Source organism: Suncus etruscus, chromosome 2 (assembly GCF_024139225.1).
Source record: "Suncus etruscus isolate mSunEtr1 chromosome 2, mSunEtr1.pri.cur, whole genome shotgun sequence".
Classification (NCBI taxonomy): Eukaryota; Metazoa; Chordata; class Mammalia; order Eulipotyphla; family Soricidae; genus Suncus; species Suncus etruscus.
In genome coordinates this window covers 2,881,446-2,906,561 of record NC_064849.1, presented here as the reverse complement: position 1 = coordinate 2,906,561, position 25,116 = coordinate 2,881,446, and the positions used below count along the sequence as shown (strand labels likewise).

The 25,116-nt window shown below is 50.8% G+C and overlaps 2 protein-coding genes, 1 non-coding gene and 1 pseudogene across 3 annotated transcripts; 2 read left to right on the top strand and 2 right to left on the bottom strand.

Annotated features, from left to right (window-relative positions):
* Window positions 1–424: 424 nt before the first annotated feature.
* Window positions 425–11,094, bottom strand: DDX55 (DEAD-box helicase 55). Its single transcript, XM_049769217.1, has 14 exons — window positions 10,987–11,094; window positions 10,422–10,472; window positions 10,240–10,326; window positions 9,229–9,320; window positions 9,082–9,144; window positions 8,663–8,812; window positions 7,522–7,711; window positions 5,299–5,381; window positions 4,713–4,844; window positions 3,980–4,072; window positions 2,492–2,606; window positions 1,987–2,155; window positions 1,038–1,327; window positions 425–785 (listed from the first exon to the last, which is right to left on the bottom strand). Exons 1-14 carry the CDS (start codon window positions 11,092–11,094, stop codon window positions 564–566), a joined length of 1,845 nt encoding a protein of 614 aa, XP_049625174.1. The 3' UTR covers window positions 425–563.
* Window positions 11,095–13,278: 2,184 nt separating this feature from the next.
* TMED2 (transmembrane p24 trafficking protein 2) lies at window positions 13,279–24,772 on the bottom strand. The gene is made up of 4 exons (XM_049769265.1): window positions 24,570–24,772; window positions 22,905–23,097; window positions 19,604–19,711; window positions 13,279–14,719 (listed from the first exon to the last, which is right to left on the bottom strand). The coding sequence occupies exons 1-4, from the start codon at window positions 24,747–24,749 to the stop codon at window positions 14,595–14,597; spliced, it is 606 nt and encodes a 201-aa protein (XP_049625222.1). The 5' UTR covers window positions 24,750–24,772; the 3' UTR covers window positions 13,279–14,594.
* On the top strand, window positions 20,136–20,190 carry LOC126002424 (uncharacterized; annotated as a pseudogene).
* Window positions 20,211–20,317, top strand: LOC126003247 (U6 spliceosomal RNA). Its single transcript, XR_007493779.1, has one exon. It is a non-coding gene; the product is annotated as a U6 spliceosomal RNA (small nuclear RNA).
* Window positions 24,773–25,116: the final 344 nt, after the last annotated feature.

Here is a 25,116-nt window from a genome sequence, read left to right as displayed (position 1 = left end):
TCCAATCCCGGACATCACAAAATATCCCTCACGAATAATCTCAGTGCACAGCCAGGAGTAGTTCCTGAGCACTGCCTGGTATAGCAACAGCTGAGTCCCAAACTGTCTTAAATGTTGTCTTTGGGAGCCAGCCCCAATATTTCAATAAATCCTGTGACTGATGTTGTGTCGCCTGGGCCAGACTTGGGAACTCAGGGCTCTGGTATGTCTCAAACCAGGTATACTTACGTATTTTTATGTTAGAAAAAGAAGAGTTTAGAGATGGATACAGTGAGGAGGCACTTGCCTTTGCACACAGCTGATCTGGATTTGACCACTGGTACATGTAAAGTCCCCTGAGCCTGCCAGGAGGGATGCTTAGTGATTTCTTAGAGCCAGAAATCAGACTCAAACACCACTGGGTGTGGCCCCACCCACGAAAAGGTGGTTTTTCCCAGTAAAGCCCTTTACTTAGGGCCAGTGAAACATACTGGAACCCACTTTGGCTTGTAACTTTCCATGTCCTGGTAGGTCTCCCCTAGTTTGCCCACGGGCATGGAACCCCCAACTCTGTAAAACGGTCTTCAGGGTCCAGCCTTCCCTCCAGTATCTCTGCACTCGGGCTCCTCAGTCCTGAGTGAGTCGTCGTTGTCGTCTGAGGCCCAGCCTTCGGCGTGCTTGCCGCAGCCTCTGCTCAGCAGGCCCTTCTCGAACTCGGCCTCCGTGATCTTGCCTTTCCTCAGCTTCTTCAAGAGCCTCGTGTCATTGAGAAGTTCCTGCATGTCCTCATCCTCCACGTCTGAGCCCTGAGTGCAGAGACCACAGGCAGGAATGTCGAGGAAACAGCACTTGACTCCCCAAAGCCTCCAAGAAGCCTGGCAGTCTCCACAACATTAAAGACATTGGACTACATTCAGACGACGGGGAGGACTGGGTGCAGCCTGCCACCAGCACATACCTACTGGTACGAGGTCCTGGATTCCAGCCCAGCAACTCACAGACAGGAGACAAACTATTTTAAGTATAAATTCTTAAATAATAAAAACCACGGTCCTTACCTCTTCCCGGTTCCTTTTCTTGTTCATTTTTTTCTTCTTTTCCTTTTTGGCCTTTTGCTTGGACCATGCTTTGTTTTTGATGAATTTTCTTTTCCCTTCGTTTTCTGTTCTCTCTTTTCTCTGTTGTAGCAGTTTTTGCCTCTGCTTCTCTCTGGCCTTATCCTTGAACGGGATGGTGTCGGTGTCAATATCCACGGGCACAAAGTCAGGAAACTGCTTCCCTCTCAGCTCCGGCATCCTGGGCATCTTCAGCAGGGCAAAGCCTCGGGCAAGACTGGCAAAATCGAGGTCTGATGAGAGCAGAAAAGCAAAATTAAGCTGCCCAAGATGTAAAGGAGAGAGCCAGAGTAAGATGGGCATTAGCCTTGTACTTGGACAGGTGCAATCCCCAATTATCTCATATGGTTCTCCAAGCACCACCAGAAATGTCTCCTATGTGCAGAGCCTGGAGCTACCCCTAAGCATCACTGGGTATAGCCCCAAAACAAAAAAATACAACAGAGTCCCAATTGTGTAGTTTTTCTTTTTTTTTTTTTTTTCCTTTTTCAGTTTTTGGGCCATACCCAAAAAAAAACCCTTATGGTTTCTGGGCTCTCAGGGATGACTTCTGGCAGACTCAGGACTAAATGGGATACTGAAAATCGAACCCAGGTTGGTCATGAACAAGGCAAGCACCCACCCCGCTGTCCCTGCTCTGGCCCCTAACTCAGGTTTTCTAAGCAGATGTCCCACAACTGTTTCAATACCATCGCGGAGGAGAGAGGTCACTGGCATTGCATATTGCCAACCCAGGTTCAGTCTCTGGCACCCCAATGAGGTCCTCTGAGCCCCACCACTAATGATCCCTAAGGAAAGCCAGGAGTCAGCCCTGAATACCGACCGCCAAGTGTGCTTCCCTCAAAAACCCTTCTCCCTGGCACCCCTTTGGAAGGCCCAGCCAGCTGCTCACCCTTGAGCCGGAAGATGAGGCTGCACTCATGTTTGGCGTAGGCCTGCACGAAGGACACGAAGGCGCACATGCCCTTCTCGAACACGGCTCTGTCGGCACGGGCCATGGCCTGCAGCTTGGGGAGGACGTCTGCTGGGTGCTGCTGTGGCCGCATCTCCTGCAGGGGGCACTGCAAGGCCACGGGGTTACTAGCGCTGGACTGCCACAGCCACTGCAACCCACCCACCCTGCCAGAAGCAGGAAAGTTGCAGCCCCCAAGGTGGGGGCCAAAGGAGAAAACTTCATGATTGGGGGGCAGGGGCCATGTCAGACTAGAGGATCAACCCAAAAATGGGGCACCTGGGTAGGAATGACGGTCTCATTGAGGGGAGATCTGACCCATCAGAAACATCGGTCTTTGTTCCCAAGTAGGGGTGCTGGACTGGGGGCTCCCCATACTCTCCACACACCCCACATGCCCACTCAGAGGTGTGCTGGACAAACGCAGGATGCCTGGGCCACTCACCTTCTGGTTGATGCTGAGGAAGGTGACATAGGCCTCCTCCATGGGCAGCAGGAAGACCAGGGCACTGCCGCTGTGGCCGATACGGGCTGTTCGGCCACAGCGATGCACAAAGGCGCTGGGGATGACACGGGGTGGAGGAGCATGGATGCAGTTTCCGAAGAGATGGACGGCCACAGAGCTAACCCCAACAGGCGGCTGGGATAGGAGACACTCTGCAAGGCCTCCTGGCTCTGTATGGTTGGTAGCGCCTGTTAGGGCAGGCAAGGGGCGATCCCAACAGGTCGGCACGGGCACCCTGGGTCCCAGCACCGGCACGTGAGCTCCTGGGTACCAAGCCGAGTGAAGGCCACAATCACCTCAGGTATGGCCCAAAAATCAAAAGGAAAGAGAAAAAAAATCTTCTAGGAAACAATAAAGAGCATTAAGGAGTGATACCTGAGCATAGAGCCATGAGTAACCTCTGGGTGTGGTCCAAAAAGTCAAAAAGTAAATATAAAATTACGTCTAAGTCCTCCACTAAGCAGCAGACTTTGTATAAGTTATCTTCCTAGAATTAGAAGCATTTTGAGGAGAATAACTGAAAATGTTTTATATTGCCAGTTTATCCTATATGCCTATCTGCAAGAACTTCAAAATAGGTTTGAGGGGCTCAGGAATGTGGCTCAGTAATAGAGCTCTTATTTTAGTTGGGTGAGGTTCTGGGTTCCATCCCTGGCATCATACACACAAAAAAAAATTTTTTTTTTGTTTTTTAGGCCACACCCGGTAACGCTCAGGGGTTACTCCTGGCTATGCGCTCAGAAGTTGCTCCTGGCTTGGGGGACCATATGGGACACCGGGGGATCGAACCGCGGTCCATCCAAGGCTAGCGCAGGCAAGGCAGGCACCTTACCTTTAGCGCTACCGCCCGGCCCCACAAAAAAATTTCTTTAATTACTGTATCGGGGGTCAGAGTGATAGCACAGCAGGAAAGATATTTGCCATTTGTCTCTCAGCACAGAGAGAGGAACAATCCAATCACCGCTGGGTATGGCCCCAAACCCAAGAACAAACAAATAAAAAATCCTAATCAAATAAAATTAAATAGCTGCAGAGCTGGAGTAATAGTCCAATGGAAAAAGCATTTGCCTTGCACGAGGCAAATTCGATTCCCAGCATATGGCCCACTGAGCCTGCCAGGAGTAATTTCTGAGTACAGAGCCAGAAGAAACCCCTGAGCACCACTGGGTATGGCAAAAATACATAAAAAACAGTAATTGTTGCTTGGGAGATAGTACAGGCCTTATATTTGCCAACCTCCGTTCAATTCTGACACCCTAATCCCCTAAGAACTACCAGGAGTGGCTCCCAGAACATCCGCAACTATGGTCCAAAACCAATTCCCGAAAATAAACACCCTGCGGCAGACCACTACTGCCAGATTAGCACCACCAGCCGCCCTGTCTGCCTGCCTGGCTCTCAGATGAGCGTGTCCTCCCTCCACGGTACCTGGCACTGCTGGGGGGATCGTACTGCAGAACCCAGTTCACTTCGGGGATATCAATGCCCCGGGCCATCACGTCGGTACACACCAGAATCCCACTAGGAAAGAGAAAAAGGGGAAACTGAGAAAGGACAGAGGCTGCCAATCAGACCAGTTACCGGCAGACCAGAATCCCTGAAAGCAAGTCGAACTCAAGTCTGAATTTTTTTTTTTTTTTTTTTTTGGTTTTTGGGCCACACCCAGAGGCAATCTGGGGTTACTCCTGGCTCTACACTCAGAAATCATTCCTGTCAGGCTTGGGGGACCATATAGAATGCCAGGATTCGAACCGGGGTCCAATCAGGGTTGGCTCTTGCAAGGCAAACACCCTATCACTATTGCTATTGCTCCAGCCCCAACCCTGAGGAATTCTTAATCCTCTGGATCCTCACAAAGCCTTGATTATGAAGGTGGGGAACTGTGATCCTCTCCACCAAGTCTGAGAATACTGCACCCCAACACCATGCTGGGGGAACGAGAGGGTGTCCAAGAGCACGTGGGACACAGCAGAGCGAGCAGCAGAGGGATGAGGGAGCCCACAACACGAAGCAGGTAGGGAGGAGCGTCTGGGACAGAGCCAGGAGGCAGCGTGGGCGCTCACAGATCAGGACCACAGCAAAGCTCTGGGCGCTTCAGACCAGGAAAGGAAATGGTTCCACACGGGGATGTCGAGCAGCCCCGGCCCCAGCCTGGCCTCACCTTTGCAGCCCCCGGAACTCCATGAAGATGCTGTTGCGCCGGTGCTTCATCTTCCCGTGGATGCTGAGGATCCGCGTGCCCCGAACCAGCCCCTCCAGCGCCTTCCCATAGTACTCGACGCAGGCGCAGGTGCTGCAAGAAAACCGTAAGGGCGGTGGGTAAAGGGCCTGGCCCCCTTTTCAACTCCAAAGACATGCACAGCAGTCTAACAGGCAGAGTTTCAGCCAGGGATATCTCCCAGGTCCCTGAGGAACAAACAGATCTGACGGGGCGTCCTCTACGGCAATAATGTTGACTTTAGGGGCCAGAGCAGTATGACAGCAGGGAGGGTGCTTGCCTTGAGTGATGGCACCCAAGTTTGATCCCCGGCTTCCCGTAGGGTCCCCCGAACACAGTGAGGACTGCTTCCTGCAACTAGCACCAGGAGTAACCACTGAGCCAAGCCAAGTGTGGTCCAAAAACAAAACCAAAAACAAAACAAAACAAAACAAAACAAAAACAGCTTGATATGTTGGATTTGGGGAACCTATCGGAAAGAGCCCATATGTGGTGAGCCACCTCCCAGGGTCCCAGAGGGCCCCGTTACCTGAAGAAGACCAGATGCTTTTCCCGCTTATGATTCCGAAGAAAGTGTACCAGCTGGTTGAATTTCTCATGTGCCTTGCAGACCTACGGAACAAAAAGGGGGTTACAAGACAATAACCCCCAGAGCTGTGTTGGCTCAGCCTTAAATTTGGAGGACCCAGACATCCTCCACGATCAGAACCCTGGTCAGTCAACCCCACCCCCAGCTCAGGATAACAGTCAACACTCACATTAATATTAATATAAATTCTCAAGTTAAGTCAAAAAATCATCTAACAGACACTCACTGGACCCACTACTTTAGTATAACCAGACATACCTCTGGTCTGCTGATCCAAAGGCATTTTTGTTTGCTTGTTTTGATTTGTTTTGAGGATATACCTGGTGGTGCTCAGGAATCACTCCTGGCAGACTTGGGACTATAGAGGGTGCTGGAGAATGAACCCAGGTTGGCCATGTGCAAGTCAAGTGCCTCACCCCTGGAACTATTTTTCTGGCACCCACAAAAGCACTTTAAAATGTGTCACAGGGACCCGGAGAGATAGCACAACAGCGTTTGCCTTGCAAGCAGCCAATCCAGGACCAAAGGTGGTTGGTTCGAATCCCGGTGTCCCATATGGTCCCCCGTGCCTGCCAGGAGCTATTTCTGAGCAGACAGCCAGGAGTAACCCCTGAGCACCGCCGGATGTGACCCAAAAACCAAAAAAAAAAAAAAAAAAAAAGAAAATGTGTCACAGGGGAACCGGAGTGTTAGTGCATCGGTAGGGCATTTGCCTTGCATGTGGCTAATCCAGGACGGACCTGGTTCAATCCCTGGTGTCCCATATGGTCCCCAAATCAGGAGCGATTTCTGAGCATATAACCAGGAGTAACCCCTGAGCATCACCAGGTGTGGCCCAAAAACCAATAAATAAATGTGTTACAGGGATCAGGCACCAGCTGGACACTTTAGACCCTGGGTTCGGTCACCAGCACTCTAAAACTACTGAGATTTCGGGGCCGGCGAGGTGGCGCTAGAGGTAAGGTGTCTGCCTTGCAAGCGCTAGCCAAGGAAGGACCGTGGTTCGATCCCCAGGCATCCCATCTGGTACCCCCAAGCCAGGGGCAATTTCTGAGCGCAAAGCCAGGAGTAACCCCTGAGCATCAAACGGGTGTGCACACACCCCAAAAAACACTACTGAGATTTCACAGGACTGCAGTTCATACATTTTTTTCCCTAGGAAATCACAAGCTATCCATAGACCTCTCAATATTATTGGTTTTTCGTTCAAGCAATTTTCCCTTTTTATGGTGGGGGAGAGATTTGTGAGCCACACCCAGTGGGACTCAGGGTTTGTTCCTGGCAAGGTTCAGGGAACCATCTGTGGTTCAGAGTCAGTCAAGTGCAAGACAAGCACCTTCTCTACCCAGTACTATCTCTCCAGTACCTCAGTAGTCACTTTTGCGAAACTACTGTACTCACACCATGATTTACAAAGTTGCTTATAATATGGTTTCAGGCATTCAATGACCCAACACCAACCCCATCACCTGTGTGACCTTCCCTCTACCATTGTCCCCAATATTCCATCCACCACCCTAGTCTGTCCCCTTGGCAGGCACAAAATAATTCGTTTATACTCTTTGTTGCAACAAAACAGCGAAAGGAATTATCGAGGGCTTCCTGAACTGTTCGCTGCTTCTTAGCCTCTCTCCAGTGTTGCTCCTTTGACTGTACATGGCCAGCTCTACACCACTTTTCTCTCTAACCTGCTGTGCTCCAAATAAGTAAGTCATCATCAATCTTTTTTTGTTTGTTTTTGTTTTTGGGTCACACCTGGCAGCGCACAGGGGTTACTCCTGCTCTATGCTCAGAATTCGCTCCTGGCAGGCTCAGGGACCATATAGGATGCCAGGATTCAAACCAACGTTCTTCTGCATGCAAGGCAAATAAATGCCTTACCTCCATGCTATCTCTCCAGTCCAACAATATTTATTTATTTATTTATTTATTTTGGTTTTTTTGGGTCACACCCAATGGTGCTCAAGGGTTGGTTACTCTTGGTTCTGCACTCAGAAATTGTGCTCCTGGCAGACTCAGGGGATCATATGGGATACCAGAATTCAAGCCACCATACATCCAGAATAAGGCAAACTCCCTTCGCTGTGCTATCTCTCTGGCACCAAACTCTCAGAATCTGCTCCTCAGGGAATGGATGGAGAGTAGAAGGGGCGCAGCTCTCACCATGTAGTAGTTCTCCAGGCGGGAGGGCGTTTTCTGGGTGCTGCTGGCCGCAACCCCCTTCTCCTTCACAGAGATGCGGACGGGGTTCCGGAGCCCGGCGCGTACCAGGTTCTCCACCTCCTGCGTCTGCGTAGCAGAGAAGAGGCCGGTCCTCCTCTGTTTGGGCAGGAGCTCCAGGATGGTGTTTATGCTGAGAGAGGCCCAGACAGCCCGTTATCAACCTACTACACAACTACACAGATGGATATTTGTAAAGGGAGAAACAGCAGGGCTCGCTGTGGTTTTCCTTCTTTACAGCAACCCGGGCTCTCCCAGAGAGGCAGAGAATTGGACTTTCAGAAAAGTGTGATCAAGAAAATTAAGACTTGGGGGGCCAGAAAGATAGCGCAGCGGTAGTGCATTTGCCTTGCAAGTGGCCGACCAAAGATGGTGGTTTGAATCCCGGCATCCCATATGGTCCCCCATGCCTGCCAAGAGCAATTTCTGAGCGCAGAGCCAGGAGTAGCCCCTGAGTGCACAGCCAGGTGTGGTCCAAAAAAACAAAAATTTAAGACTTGGGGCTGAAGTAACAGCACAGCTGTAGGGTGTGCACACAATCAACCTGGGATGAACCTGGGTTGGATCCCCAACATCCCCATATGGCCCCCCCAAGCCTGCCAGGAGTGATTTCTGAGCAGAGAGCCAGGAATAACCCCTAAGCACTGCCAGGTATGGCCCAAAAACAAAACAATAAAAAAAAAAAAAAAAAAAAAAGGAAAAAATAGAAGAAGAAAAAAGAAGAAAATTAAGACGTGGGTCTGGGATATAGCACAGCAAGGAATGCGTTTGCCTTGCACAGCCAACCTAAGTTTAGTCCCCAGAATCCCCATAGGGTCCCCCAAGACTGCCAGTAGTAATTTCTGAGCACAGAGCCAGGAATGACCCCTAAGAGCCACTGGGTATAGACTAAAAACCAGGCTTAGATATTTGCTGTGAGTGTTGAAAGTCCAAGTTCGATCCTTAGCACCACCTGCCTCCCCCCAAGCACAGAGACTGGAGAAGGCCAACAACTGCCAGGTGTAGCCCCAAAGCCAGATGTGGCAAAGAGCCCTTCAGAGCTGACAGTACTGCGGCCAGCCCGCTGCCCTCCCAATCTCTGTACCTCGCCTCAAAGCCCATGTCCAGTAGCCTGTCAGCCTCGTCCAACACCAGGACTTCCAGGGTGCGCACGCAGCTGGCCAGATCAAGGCCTTCGGCCTTCCTGCGAAACATGTCTTCCAGGCGACCCGGAGTGGCCACCACAATGTGGCCCCTAGAACAGAGAAAACTGCAACTGCCCTTGGAGTTCTCAGCTTTACCTAGGACCCCCAAAACTAAGACTAGTGTCGGGGTGTGCAGGTGGCAGGCAGAGCCGTGTGGGCAGCTGTGGGTGAGCAAATCCATGATGGGACCACAGCATGGGGAGGAATCTGAGCAGGAGGAGCCACCTGGCCTGGCTGGGGGTGGGGAAGTGGGGCTCTTTCGAGGGGGTGGCCTTTGGGGACAGGGCTGGGCTGAAACCCAGCTGGGGAGTCAACTCACCCTTGTTCCTTAAACCTTGCCACATCTTCTGAGGGATTCGTGCCTCCAATCCAGAGAATCTGGCTTCAATAAGAAAGAGGCTCTGAGCAAACCAGGGCAGGGCAGGGCAAGCCTGCAAGATAGCCAGAGGTGCCCTCCAGTTATTACCTGAGCTGCGGAAAGGGCTTGGTGAAGTGGGCCAGGACTTCATGGATCTGCGTAGCCAGCTCTCGTGTGGGGGTGATGATGATGGCACCCACCTACCAGAAGGACTCATTAGCTGTACCCAAGCCGGGCCTCGAGCCATCACACACCCACAATCATTCGGAAAACACCTGCACAAGTCATTCAACATAGAGCCCTCTCAGCAGGGAAAGAGGGAGGGGGGATTCTGGCTAAAGAAAAACATCAGACTGACGCTACTTCAAGCTGCAAGGCTCCCCAGAAGCCCACCACCACCTTCCCAGGCTCAGGGAGACCAAATTGGTCTCAGCACTTTGCCTCTATCGTTTTATTTTTAATTTTTGGACCACACCCAACAATGCTCAGAAATTACTCCTGGAGGGCTGGATCAATACTGCAATGTAGGGCTTTTGCCTTGCAGGCAGCTGACCCAGGATGGACCTGGACTTGATCCCTGGTATCCCATATGGTTCCCCAAGCCAAGAGCGACTTCTGAGCAATAACCAGGAATAACTCCTGAGCGTCACCGGGTGTGGCCCAAAAACAAAACAAACTGGCAGGCTTGGGAGACCATATGAGATGCTGGGGATTAAACCCAGGTCTATCTGGGTTCAGTAGCATGCAAGGCAAATGCTCTACCGCTGTGCTATGACTCTAACCCTGTGAAGTCGCCAACCGAAGTGCAGAGAACAGCGGATGTGGAGAGAGCCCCAAAGGCAGACCCAAGTCTGAGCCCCTCAGCGCCTGAGTGACACTAAGTGAACCCCAGTGACCCTCCACCCCACTAGACCTGGGCCCCACAATAGACCCCTCAACACCCCAGAAGAAAGTCATTCCCAAGTCTGTAAGTAGACAGTAGGAAGGAGTGCAGGGAAGGGGGTTCAGGGGCTCCCTACACGGAGAAGGGACAGTCATGACACGGATGAGCAGAGAACACGGGCATGCTCCAGTCAGGGCCCAGAGCAGTGCAAGCCCAGGTGGCCCCGTTTTCCTCACCTGGCCCTTCTTCAGCTTCTCCTCCCGTCTCAGCAGGATCTCGAGGATGGGGATGACGAAGGCGAGAGTTTTGCCACTACCGGTGACCTGCAGAGGGAGAGAGGAAGGCCCGCCCGGATGGCGTCTCTCCCAGGTCACTGCAAGGCAGGCCCCTGCCACTCGCCAGCCACTCACCCACTCACCGCTTCCGCCGCCACGTCCTTATTCTTCATAAACAGAGGGATGGTTGCAGCCTGGGGAGAGATGCAAAGGAAGCGCAGTGAGCCAAAAGTCCACAAAGTGGACAAGGCGCAGAGGGGCCGCGGGGTGTGCGAAGGGAGTGGGGTAAGCTGCGAAGAGACAAGGGGGCCCTGGGAGTCCCTCCCTGTCTGTCTCCCCCTCCAGTTCACGCTTCCCCGTCTCCTACCACAGCACCTACATATCCAGTCTCTTCCCAAGTCTGTAAGTAGAGAGTAAGAAGGAATGCAGGGAAGGGGGTTCAGGGGCTCCCTACACGGAGAAGGGACAGTCATGACACGGATGAGCAGAGGACACGGGCATGCTCCAGTCAGGGCCCCAGATTCGCCTGCACGTCTCCGCTGCAATCAGGGGTCCCCGGCACCCCGGTGCAGGATCACACGAATGCCCTGGGCCTCCTGCATCACTGTCTGGGGCCCTCGACCCCGCAGAAAGCCAGGCCCCGCGCGGGGCTCCCACCACAGGAGGTGCACGCCCGGCCGGAGGAGCGCCACTGCTCGCGTGACGCACCTGCACCGGCGTCATGCACGGGAAGCCCAGCGCCCGCAGCGAGGCCAGCACCCGCGGCTGCAGCGCCACCGGCAACGACTCCCATGTGCCCTCCGTTACGTGCTCCATGGCCGGCGCCGTGGGGGACCGCCGTGGCCGATGCACCGTCCCGGACACTTCCGCTTTCGGCAGTCACGGGGCCGGCCGGAAACAGAGCTGCGGCGCCGAAGGTTCCGGGCTGCGAGGGCGGGGCGTGTGGGCGGGGCCAGATCCTGGGGCGGAAGTAAGTCTGGAGCAAGGGGTCTAATTCTGGGGCGGGGCCAAGGCCGAGAGGCGTGGCCAAGTCCGGGGGTGGGGCCAAGTCCTGAAGCACAAAACGAGTCGCGGGTGGAGCCGAGTCCCGGAAAGAGCCAAGTTCGGGGGCGGAGCCAAGTCCGGAAGGCGGGGCCAAGTCGTGAGGCGAGGCCTAGTCTTGGGGCGGAGCCAAATCCGGGAGGCGGGGCCAAGACCAGGGGTGCAGGCAAGTCCTGGACCTGGAGCCGAGTCCTAGGGGCGGAGCCAAATGCAGGGGCGGAGCCTAAATCGCGAGGCGGGGCCAAGTCCTGGACCAGGAACCGAGTCCTGAGGGCGCAGCCAAGTTCCGGGGCGGGGCCAAATAGTGAGGCTGGGCTTAGTTCTGCCCGGGGGCGGAGTCAAGGCCTGGGGCGGGGCCAGGTCCGGGGGGAGCAAGTCCTGGAGCAGAGGCCGAGGGGCGGGCCGCGACTAGTTCTGGGGGCGTGGCCAAACTGTGAGGCGGGGTCTATTCCTGTGTGGGCGGGGCCTTTTTGGGGCGTGTCCGAATTGTGAGGCGGGGACAAATCCTGTGTGGGCGGGGTCATGCCCTGAGAGGCGGTGCCTAATCCTGCCCGGGGGCGGGGTCAAGCCCTGGGCGGAGCCGAGTCCCGGGAACCAGCGGACGTCAGGCACCTGGCGCTCAGCCACCGCGCCTGGAGCCGCTCCACCCCTGCCGCTGCTGGGGCGGGACCCTCCCCGGCTCTCCCTGCAGTCCAGAGGAGAGGCCCGGCTGGCGACGTGGACAGGCTCGTCCCGCCCAGGGCCCGTGGTCTAGGGGGTTCAGAGCTTGCCCCGTTAGTGCAGCCCCCAGGCGCCGCCTGCCTCCCATTCCCGACCGCTGAAGCGCTCACTGACAGGCCTTGCTCTCTCCAGCCCTGGTCCCCTCCTATGCTTCTGTCCTTCAGTCTGAGGCTCTCCTCCCCACGCAGGGTTCCCCCTTTTCACCTTTGCTTTATCCATGGCCACAGTGAGCTTCAAGGGCCAAATATTGAGGCGGGATTCGTTTTCACAGCACACTCCGCGAAGGAAGGAAATCTGGGCGACGTTTCTCCCCACCACAACCTCCAACCTCCTGCCCAAGTCCCGCTGCTCTTCATCAACCTTCCCTCTCAAATCATAGCCAAGTAATCCCAGGTTGTGTCAAATCGACAATACCCAAGATGTTCTAAAAGGAATCACATGGGGAACAACCCAGATCGCGGTGTTCCTATTTACTCATAGAAACAACTCAAGACATTTATGACGCAAATGTCTCAAAATTAAAAAATATTTGGGCCTGGGCCCGGAGAGATAGCACAGCGGCGTTTGCCTTGCAAGCAGCCGATCCAAGACCAAAGGTGGTTGTTTCGAATCCCGGTGTCCCATATGGTCCCCCGTGCCTGCCAGGAGCTATTTCTTAGCAGACAGCCAGGAGTAACCCCTGAGCACCTCCGGGTGTGGCCCAAAAACAAAAACAAAAATTTGGGCCAGAATGGTGGCGCAAGGGGTAAGGCATCCTTGCACGCGCACTAGCCCAGGGTGAACCAACGTTCGATCCCCCGGCGTCCCATACGGTCCCCCAAACCGGGAGCAATTTCTCAGCACATAGCCAAGAGCACCCAAACATCACTAGGTGTGCCCCACCCCAAAAAAAATGTTGGGGATTTATTTTGTGGAGTACCTATATCTGGTGATGTTCAGGGGTTACTCCTGGCTTTGCACTCAGAAATCACTCCTGGGTGGCTCAGGAACCATGAGAATTAGGTCATCGAACCTGGGTCGGCCACATGCAAGGCAAATATCTGACAAATTATCACACTGGCCAGAAATGATGTCTTCGGCTGGTCCGACAGTAGTGGTTTATCAGAACTTATTAACATTAGTATCACAAAAGTTGGTATATAACCCCGCTGAACTGCTCAATTTGACTGGCATAAAAAAAAAATGATGTATTTAACAAATGAGTTAAACCTTAATATATAAAACACATAACACTATGACTGTTTTTTAAAAGAATTGTTTATTTACTGAACCTGGGGCAGATTAGATATACAACCAATTTTAAATTTACATCTTTCTATTCAATTTTGAAGTGTTTCACACACACACACACACAAATTGGCATGCAACAGTTGTCCAGAGGTAAAACGATCACCTTAACTGTTGCAAGAATTTCACCCAAGGTTGAAAAATTGTTTGTCCTGAACATGAAAACCTGTAACAAATTTAAATTAATTATATAAAACTCGTTACCTGTAGTTTTTCCCTTGCAAAGATCCAAAAAATATATAGAAGTAACTAATATACATCAGTCACAACATAATCCTGGATCATCCCAACACCAAAACCAGTTACTCCTTAAATTTTAAACCCATCATCATAGATTAAGAGAAATTCATTTTCTCTTACAAAAAAAAAAAAAAAAATTTACATGTGCCAAAAAAGAAAGACCCAAGAGGAGGAAAAGAAAGAAACAAGAACAAAAACCCAAGTACTGATAGTGCTGCTCAGTACCTGAATTAAACAGTGGCCAAAATGCCACCCATCAAAAATAAGATAGTGGCTGCAACTAAATCCAAGAGGCTTGAGCCCTTTGGCATCAGAAATCCAGATTTTCCCAATTTCGTGAAGGCAGGCGTCAGGCATGCTGAGCAGAGCAGAGAGCCAGCAGACACACTCCCAGAGACAGGTCACAAAGGGTAGCGGAGCCAAGATCTGCTTATCGGCTGCTTGGGGCATCGATTTACATGAAGCTGATTGCGTCCTAAAGTTCCAACTTAAAATTTAAGGATGAAATGCTGGGTTATGGTCTTCTCTGATGCAAAAACAAAAGAGAGACTAGAAAAGTTCCAGTCTGGGAGCAAACTGCAAAGACAAGATAGGATGTCAAGATTCAGCTTGTTCTTTGTCTAAGGACACAACAGCATGAATCTTGAACAACCCCAACTACAAGGTAAGGACCAAAGGAAGCAGTGAAGTCAAGTACTATCTTCCACAAATTGCAGTTTTTAGGGGGAAAGAAAAAGAAGAGAGAATAAGGACTATACCCCTATAGTTCATTTGTGTTATTGGCATTCTGAAAGGGCCTGTGAAATTGAAGCGGAATTCAAATAAGAAACGGTGCCTATCAAATGTCAATTTTTCACTGGAACTTTCCTAAAAGGTGCTTTCCCCAATATCTATTAATCACACACACAAAATAAAAGCTGAGAATGTACAGTTCAGAAAATTAAAAACACAGAAATTATGACATTATTATGACCAAGATGTTTGGTAAACAGTGGATTCTGAGTGTGGGATGGTGAGGCAAAGGCTCCTTAAACAACCCTCCGGACTTCAAAGAACCTCTTCAGGTAGTAGATCTGCCCCAACGTCATGGCAACTAGGACAAGCGCTTCGAAGAAGGACCAGAGCACCACTCTGCTGTTCGTGTTGTCATTGACTGTGGGGACAAACGAGCAAGTCACCAACCAAGAAAGCGCAAGCAACATGTCACCGGTGTGAGTGTGCCGGGCTCACGTCCTCTGGAACTCTGGGCAAACAACTAGACTTAGAGGGCAGCAAAATTCAGATTTGCATAAGAAGTTCTTTTATTTTTTTTGCCACTGACCAGAATCCAACTCAGGTCCCAGGTTTGACCACTGAGCCACATTCTGGACTCTTTTTTTTTTTTTGTTTGGTTTTGGTTTTTGGGTCACACCCGGCAGCACTCAGGGGTTACTCCTGGCTCTAAGCTCAGAAATCGCCCTGGCAGGCTCAGGGGACCCTATGGGATGCCGGGATTTGAACCACCAACTTCCTGCATGCAAGGCAAATGCCTTTACCTCCATGCTATCTCCGGCCCCACATTCTGGAATCCTACCTGGAACTTTAAAGACTCATTAAATACGGTCTAGAATCACTCTGGGAAGCACGATGTAAAAAGTGACTTGGGGCCAAAGTGGAGGTGCAAGCGGTAAGGCATCTGCCTTGCCCACGCTAGCCTAGTTCGATTCCTGGTGTTCCATATGGTCCTCCAAACCAGAAACAGGAGCGATTTCTGAGCGCATAGCCAGGAGTCACCCTGAGCGTCACTGGCTGTGGCCCAAAAATAAATAAATAAATAAACAAACAAATAAATAAATAAATGAAAGACTTATCCAAGGGACCAGAGTGACAGCACAGTGGTAGGGTTTGCCTCCTGCACGGCCAAACAGGGATGAGCCAGGTTCAATCCTCAGCATCCCATACAGTGCTAGAAGCCTGCCAGGAGTGACTTCTGAAAGCCGAAGAGTTACCCAAAAAACAAAACAAAACATGGGGGCCGGAGTGGTAGGGCATCTGCCTTGAACACAGCTGATCTAGGACGGACTGAAGTTTGATTGCCCCGCATCCCATTTGGTGTCGTCCACCCCCCCCCCCCGCAAGCCAGGAGTGATTTCTGAGCGCATAGCCAGGAGTAACCCAGGTGTGGCCCAAAAAAATCAAAACCAACCAAACAAAAAATAGTGACTTATCCAGGCCTCACTGCTACAACTACAATCCCAACCACCTTCAACAGCACAAAAGTATGATGCTCTTTGACGAAATTTTTTAAATGACTGAAAAATTAAGAGATTACATCAAAATCAGAGTTAGAAAATATATCAGTGTATTTTTCCAATTACATTCATTCAACAAAGTTTACTGAGCAGCTAGCTACATTCTGGCCTTTACATGGGAACATTCTCTGCTGGCTGAATTCACACTGACCATTTCCAAAAAAAATAAACTGATTTTGTAATTTGCTCTGTTCATTAGCTAATAATTTGATCAAGAGTTAACAACCACCGCTACTAATTTATTCTGTTCAATTTATAGAATATTCTTTCAAAGTTCTCACCCCATTCTACACGCTTTTATAGGCAGAGATGTGGCTCAGTGGCAGGGCTTCTTCTATATGCCTTGCACATGTGAGGCCCTCGGTTCAATTTTCAGCACTACCCAAGAGAATTCTGCCCTTTCTTGTTTCAATGCCAGAGATAAAACTCAGGCCTCACTCCCAGGTACAAGCAACACTCCCAGGCCCTCCACACTGTGGCTGCTTGTTCTGAGGCCACATCTGGTACCATCTGAGGTACATCTGGTACCTGAAGGGTGACTCACTATCCACAAAAGAATTACAGAAATTATAGGTAGGTCCCTTCTAATACTTCTGCAAGTAACCCAAACTAAGTAACAATATTATCAGCTAAATAAATGCCTGTCATTGTTTTCATAGGTACCTATACATTTTATGTGAAGATAGATAGATCTTCTATATATGTATCTTCTAGATAGATAGATAGATAGATACACATACACATTTGCTATTCACTATAGATAGATAGATAGATAGATAGATAGATATAGATAGATAGATAGATAGATACACATACACATTTGCTATTCACTATAGAATACATGTATTGCTACTGTAGAGAATAAAATAGGTAAAAAAAAATTTTTTTTGAGGGGGCCGGACAGATAGCATGGAGGTAAGGCGTTTGCCTTTCATGCAGAAGGTCATCAGTTGAAATCCTGCTTCCCATATGGTCTCCGTGCCTGCCAGGAGCAATTTCTGAGCATGGAGCCAGGAGTTTCCCCTGAGCACTGCTGGGTGTGACCCAAAAACCACCAAAAAAAAAAAATTGAGACTTTGGGGCTAGAGACCTCAACAGCCTGAACAAGCAGGAGATCAGGGGTTGAGCTCTGCAAGGCAACACCTCCTCTGAGCAAGGCTAAGTATGCATCTCTCCCTATAGCCACCAAAAAGAAAAAAGAAAAAAAGAAAAACAGGGCTGGCACAACAAGAAGGGCAATCATACGGCTGACCCAGGTTCGATCCCCAACATCCCATATGGACGGACCCCTGTGCACCACCAGGAATTATTCCTGAGTGCAAAGCCAGGAGTAACCCCTAAAATACCTCCAGATGTGGGCCAAAAATAGTAAGAAATTTTGAATAAAAATTTTAGAACAGGAGCCGGAGAGATAGCATGGAGGTAAAGCGTTTGCCTTGTATGCAGAAGGTCGGTGGTTTGAATCCTGGCATTCTCTATGGTCCCCTGAGCCTGCCAAGAGCGATTTCCAAGCAGAGAGCCAGGAGTAACCCCTGAGCGCTGCCGGGTGTGACCCAAAAAAAAAAAAAATTTTTAGAACAGGGCCAGAGACATAGCATGGACGTAAGGCATTTGCCTTCCATGCAGAAGGACAGTGGTTCGAATCCCCTAAGTGCAGCCGGGTGTGACCCAAAAACCAAACAAGGAAAAACAAAAAACAAAAAACAAAAAAAATGTTAGAACAGTATTGCCCAGAAAGACTACAGTAGTTAGAGTTTTTTAAAGGCCATCAACACTATTTTAATGTTAATAATAACTCCAAGTTTCCTTTTGCTAAATTTAGTATTAGTTTCTATCATTTAAGATTTTCCCAAAGGGAGCACCAGAGCACAGCGAGTAGGGTATCGACCTGGGTTTAATCCCCGGCATCCCATACGGTTCCCCCAGCCTACCAGGATTGATCTTTGAATGCAGCGCCAGGAGGAACCCCTGAGCACCTTTGAGTGTGGCCCAAAAGCCAAAAAAAATTTTTTTTTCCAACAAAAAATTGCCAAGAAATATTTCAAACTATTGAGCAACTATGTAGAAAATAAAATTTATCTTGGCTTTTTTCCCCTCCCAAGAAGCCCGTGTTCTTTCTTGAGTAAGTGTATCTTTCTGTTTCTCTCCCCTCATAATAAATTAAGTAAATTTCTTGAAATAAAACTATTTTGCTTCACTAAAAAATAAAGAAATCCCTCTCACTTGCAGAAAAGTCCGTCTTATCTAGGTATGAAGAGAGAAGACATTTCAAAGTGCTGGAGCTTACGTTCCGAGGCAGGAACCTTGGATCAATCCCTGGCACCACATGGGCCCAGCACTGGCAGGGATACTCAGTTGCCAAAAAGAAAAATCTGTTCTTTCCTTTGGGTTTATTTGGGGGGGTTGAGTATGCCACACCAAGAAAGGAGCAGGTGGGGGCCCTTCCCAACACATCCTCAGAATCAGGCCCCATGGCAACATGCTCAGATCCAGTTTTCTTTCTTTCTTTTTTTTTTTTTTTTTGGTTTTGGTTTTTGGGTCACACCCGGTGGTGCTCAGGGGGTTCCTCCTGGCTCTACACTCAGAAATTGCTCCTGGCAGGTTCGGGGACCACATGTGATGCCGGGATTCACACCATCTTCTGCATGCAAGACAAATGCCCTACCTCCATGCTATCTCTCCGGCCCCCAGGCCCAGGTTTCTATGCTCAATCAGGCCACTTGATCCACCAGCCAATAGGACAGACTTAGGAAAGAAGCACAGGCAACGGGGTCCAGAGAAAGCACCCTCAAACTGCCCTGCCCTCACCACCCTGGGCTGGGGGGGCCCACACCCAAAAGCAAAAGGGCTGCCAGGGAAAGGAGGCTGAGAACCCAGTGAGAAGATCCAGAGACAGAACTGGGGGTCAGGCGCTTGCCCAGCACGTCACTGATCTAGGCTCGAGTCCCAGCCCCGCACCAGGAGCGTCCCAAAGACACAGCAGGATGTGAGACAAACTCCAGTTCCCACAGGAGAGTGGAGAGGGCGGCCAGGAAGGGATGCCTGGCAGGGTCCATGAACTCATACGCAGTGCCAGACATTGGTCCAGGTTAGCTCATGCAAGGTAAGTGTTTACTGCAACTCCAGCCCTACAAAGAGGTCTTAAAAATTAATCCAGGGGCCGGGTAGGTGGCGCTGGAGGTAAGGTGTCTGCCTTGCAAGCGCTAGCCAAGGAAGGACCGCGGTTCGATCCCCCGGCATCCCATATGGTCCCCCCAAGCCAGGGGCGATTTCTGAGCACATAGCCAGGAGTAACCCCTGAGCGTCAAACGGGTGTGGCCCAAAAACCAAAAAAAAAAAATTAATCCAAAGAGGGCCCGTTTGCCTTGCGGCGTTTGCCTTGCAAGCAGCCGATCTAGGACCAAAGATGGTTAGTTCGAATCCCGGTGTCCCATATGGTCCCCCCTGCCTGCCAGGAGCTATTTCTGAGCAGACAGCCAGGAGTGACCCCTGAGCACCTCCGGGTGTGGTCCAAAAACCAAAAAAAAAAAAAAAAAAAAAAATTAATCCAAAGAGCATCCTCATTTATACCAATCTAGTGCACGACCCTAGGAGCGAATATACTCAAAATGTATCTTGGCGTATCTGCTGCTTCATGAAACTTTGGTTTTGTTTGCCAAAGTTCCAAAGGCGCAAAGTGCACACAAGCTCTGGAGAAACCGCCCTTGCCCCCCAGATGGGCCAGTCGACCTCGAAGCCCGACTTACTCGCTCTGTGTATCCTCTCCCGGACCTCCATGTACTCCTGCTCATGCTTCACCGCCGTCATGGCCACAGCCAGCTCGTTGATCATTTCTTCCAGCTTGTTCTGGTGCGCTAAGGGGAAAGACAAAAACAGATTGGCACATGCCTGGGATGCTTTTAGAAAAGCTGTTTAGAAAGTAGTAAGAACGCATCTCAAAACTCCCAAGGACACTCATTTCAGAAATGGCTTACCCATACATCCTTTGAAAAAATAATGATTTAATTTCCAAGGTAATTTAAAAGTCTAGACTTAGCTCTCTCTGACTAGAAAACACAATGCTTAGTCTTCTTTTTTTTTTTTTTTTTTTTTTTTTTTTTTGGTTTTTGGGCCACACCCGGTAACGCTCAGGGGTTACTCCTGGCTATGCGCTCAGAAGTTGCTCCTGGCTTGGGGGACCATATGGGACACCGGGGGATCGAACCGCGGTCCGTCCAAGGATAGCGCAGGCAAGGCAGGCACCTTACCTTTAGCGCCACCGCCCGGCCCCTCAATGCTTAGTCTTACAGCTCTTTTAGAATTTGTCTAACAGGCCTTCTGCCAGAAGGCCCTTAAAAAAAAAAAAAAAAGAAGGTGCTCGCTTTGGCAGCACATATACTAAAATGGGAACGATACAGAGAAGATTAGCATGGCCCCAGCGCAAGGATGAAATGCAAATTCGTGAAGCATTCCATATTAAAAAAAAAAAAAAAAAAAAAAAAAGACACCACAATGTTTACTAACAATAGCAGCAAAAAAAACCCTACAAGGACTAAAGCTGTAGTAGGATAGGGTGCTTGCCTTGCATGTGGTCAATCTGCCTCCATCCCCAGCAACCCATATGAATCCCTGAGTCCTGCCAGGAATGATTCCTCAGTTCAGAGCCAGGAATGAGCCCTAAGCACCGCTGGTATGACCAGAGTCAAGTCAGGCACAGGCCCCAAGCACTGCCAGGTGTGACCCCAAAACAAAGAAAAGAGCATATGAACCTACATAAAATATTTTTATCAGCAAAGAAGAGCACAAGGTGAGCCAGTAGTTCTAAACACTAAATATGCGTCCCAGAATGCTTCAAGAAAGTCCACTGTGATTAAAGTAACAAACCCATGGCAGGGGGAAAAGCCATTCAAAGAGTCTCTTCTGGGCTGGAAAGACAGTACAGCCTTGCACACGGGCGAGCTGGGTTCCACTTTTGGCACCACAGCCCTGATGCCAGGAGTGACTGCTGAGCACAGAACCAGAATCTCTAGGCCAGAGAGAGAGTACAGCGGTAGGGGATTCCCGGCATAATAGATGGTCCTTTGAGCTTGCCAGGAGCGATTTCTAAGCGCAGAGGCAGGAGTAATCCCTGAGCACCACCAGGTGTGACCCAAAAACAAAACAAACAACAACAACAAAAAAAAAAAACACAGTCTCTGGGTACCACAGGGTGTAACCCCCACTCCAAAAACTGAGAAAAGTTTTTCAGAAAACTGATCACTGCCCCAATCAGGCCCACCACACCTGGAATTCTGAACAGCCACAGTGCTCAGGGGCTACTTTAGGCCCAGGGTGCTCAGAGGACTACACAGAGCTGGGGCCCAAAACTGGGCCTCCAAATGCACAGCAAAATTCTAATTTCCTAAGAGTCGTCGTCCCCGCCCCAAGACCTACAGGTGAAGATTCTGGAGTTAGATTCTCAGTCCTTCTGTCACTGGGCTCTGGCACTCCCAAGGGAGCCACAGGTCACACTGCACACGGAGGATTCCGCTGCAGAATTGGGCAGCATCACCCACTTCTCAGGGCAACAAAATCGCAAGGAACTGAGAAGCACTGCTTTAGAGGAAGAGGAAGGCTTGGCTGACAGCTGCCACTCACTGACATAGGAAGCAAAAGCAACAGTTTTAGGGCATATTAGGTTGAGAATGCAATATCCATATTCACCAGCCAGCAGTTCTAGTTCGAAAAGCTGAATTTCCACAAAACAAACACAGAAACTCTTCAAAACTCCTAAATTTCCCAAAAAATAGCTAAGTCTAAACATGGAGAGCCCTGAAAAATGAGTCTAAGAATTACTATTGGTGGGGCTGGAGCGCTGGAACAGCGGGAAGGGTCCTTGCTTTGCATGTGGCTAATCAGGATCTGTGTCTACCCCCAGCTCGACATATGGACCCCCCAAAAAACCCTAATAGGAGTGATCCCTGAGCACAGAGCCCAGTATGGCACAAAATGTAAATAATGAAAAAAAATCACTAATTAGTACAACACCCTAAGCTTTATCCATTTCAAAACCTGAATTATTATCCACCTTATTTATCATGTAAGTGTCCTAATATCTAGAACAAACATCATCATAATATTATCATGAAATGGTTGAACTGCAAGACTGCAGGGGGCAGGCAAGGAGAAGGAGGAGAGGGCGAGGGCGAGAGTAAAGGAGGTAGGGAGTGAGAGACAGCGAAGATCTTCCACCAAACAAGTGGTTCAGAAAATTGATTCAGGGTTCCCTGCTGGCCTGATGAGGAGTGAGAATTAATCTGACCACAATGTAAGGCTGACAGAGCTTTCAGACAGGACCCTGATACAGCTGGTCTGTTCTTCCAAAGAGTCCCTCAGAAGCATCGGTAATGGTCAAATAAACTTGCTTCCTACAAAAACCAACACATACTACTTGCTAAGAGCTTTAAAATTAGTTGATTTTTTTCTACTTTTCAGGCACTCATCTGTGTATAGCTACAAAGTCAATGGGCATATGTTCACCTACAAAGACCCAGCTCATCTCCCCACTGATCAAATAAAAACGATCGCTTTCAAGCTCCCATTAGTTGGCTTTAAAAGAAAAAAAAAACAAAACCACTCTCATGCTACAAACTGAGGTTAGGAAGAAAGCAAAAATTAGAAACTAAACAGAAGTCTGCCAAAAGCCACAATGCTGCCAACAAAGCAATCTACATACCATCCCAGCTATCTCCACCACCTGAAGAAAAACGTAAAAGGTCAACACGCAAAAATTGAAACAAGCTTAGCAAGTCATATATATGATCAAATACATGTATTTCTCTCTATATACCAGGATGAGCAGATTGACTGACTACGCCTAGAACACATGTCAGCTGCACGTTTATAAGGAGATGAATACGAGTTGCCAGAAGAGGCCACTGCAAAGCACTAAAACACAAATTCGAACTTGGAGAAACCTAAAGATTTGGACAGTTTCTGACTCGCAGTTCGGTGGCTGCTTTTTGAACCCTTCGGCTGGACTAGACCGTGGGGCCTGTGGAACGCCACAGCCTCTGTGCATCCACTTACCTTCCGTCTCCATGTCCTGGCCTTTGGGCGCCTCCCCAATGTCAATGGTGAACATCACAATTTTAGGGGTCATGGTGGACATCCTGTTGCTAAAGCAGAACCGGTACGTCCCATCCATATGAGCCGCAAATGTGTACTTCCCGCTGGACTCTCGATCCCCTTTGTAAATTCCATTGTTGTCCGGCCCTGTGATCTGCAGGCACAAGAGAACCATGTTCAAGACACCCAGGCTCTGAGCCACGGACACTGGCGGCAACACTGAATCGAGGTGAGAAGCGTCTCTAAGTGGGTCCTTGTCTTGTTCTCCATTACACACACACCTCTCAGAAATAAGAACGTCACCCTACACATGGTCTTCAAGCCCCTTACCACCACAACCAACAGTTAGTTATCCACGGCTGGTCCCGCAAAAAAAAAAGCTACGGAAAAGAATCTTTCTAGTACCAAGAATTTTGATCAAACTACAATTCTAATTTTTTTGATTTTTGGGCCACAAGGGATGTGTGCAGGGTTAACTCCCATATGGGACACCAGGGATGGAACCCAGGGGGCTGCTTACAAGGCAAACACTCTCATTTAAAAGTCGTTCTATCACTGCAGCCCTCAAGCTACACCTTCTAGGTTACTTTGACTGCCAACTGCAAGCGAGGGGAGGCCTGTGCTGTCCACGGGACGAATGCAAGTTTGCAAAAGAGCACTAGAAACAAGCAACCCGAGGGGAACACCAGTTGGTGGCGAACCAAAGAGGTTGGTTCAAGAGACCCACCGAAGAAAGGCAGGGCAGCCCCGACCTACCAATCTATCTTAAATCCTTGCTTGCTGTCAGCCTTGCTTCAGTCACCTGTCACCTGTGCCCAGCTCAGCCGAAGCTGAAGCTCCGGCCAGGTGGAAATGCTTGACCTCCACCCCACTAACAAGGGACTGCCAGCAAAGACCAACTTTACAGCTAGCTGGCTTCTGGGGCGGGGTGGGATGGGATGGGGTGAGAAGTGACTCATTCTTTGGGATTTAAAAACCGGGGTGGGGGCAGGCTACATTTTCGGGGGGTCAACCCTTTGCTTAGGCCGCTTCACTGAGCCACCTCCCCGCCATACATGACACACACACGCGCACACACACGCACACACACACACACACACACACACACCACACACACACACACGCGGGCCGGGAAATGAGGCAAGCCATGCTCATCGGGGCCAGGGGGTGCGGCTCGGCGGTGCAACCCGGGGCGCTGGCATGGGGCCTGCAGGGTTCGAGGCCCAGAGCCGGACCGTCCCTCTCTCTCCCTCGCCCACCCGCGGCCACCTCCCCTTCCCCTTCCCCGCTTCCGAGAGTCCGCAAATGGCAAGCGGTTGCTGCAGACACCAAAGCCAGGGAGGAGAAGCAAGTGTGGATCGAGGCCAAGTTCCCGGGGCCACGTAGGTCGGTCGTGGCGGGAACCCAGGGCTGGGGAGGGAGGAGCGGGGGAGCACCGGGGGGAGCACCGGGAGGAGCACCATGGGGAGCACCATCTGGGAGCACCATCTGGGAGCACCATCTGGGAGCACTATCTGGAGCACCATCTGGGAGCACCATGGGGAGCACCATGGGGAGCACCATGGGGAGCACCACCGGGAGCACCATCAGGGAGCATCATCAGGGAGCACCGCCCGGCGGACGCACCTCCACGTCGATGTCCAGGAAGCCGCCCTCGGCCACCTCGAAGATGAGCCCCATCTTGGTGCCCGAGGTGACCCGCTCGAAGAAGCACTCCTCGGCGTGCGCGTCGATGCTCACGAAGTAGCCCGACGCCGTGGCCAGCAGCGCGGCCGCGAGCACCAGCAGCTCGCCGAGCGGCACCATAGCGCGGCGCGGCGGGCCCAGCACGAGCCGTCTGCGGCCTCCTGTGCACAGCCGTCCGCCTGCTCCGGCCGCTCCGCCGCCGCCTTCCGGCCCGCCCCTTCCGGCCACGGGGGTGACGCGGCCGCTGCGGATTGGCCCGCGCCAGCGCCTGCCACGTAACGGACGCCCACGGCGGCCGGCGAGGGACAGGAAGGCGCGCGCGGCCGGCGCGCCCGACGGCAGCCGGCGAGGGACACGGCGGCTGCGCGCCCGACGGCGGCTCCCGAGGGCCAAACCGCGCCGTTCTTTTTTTTTTTTTTTTTTTTTTTTTTTTCCCAACCGCGCCCATCCACGCTGCTGCGTCCTTTGGGGGAGATCGTCGCTCCAG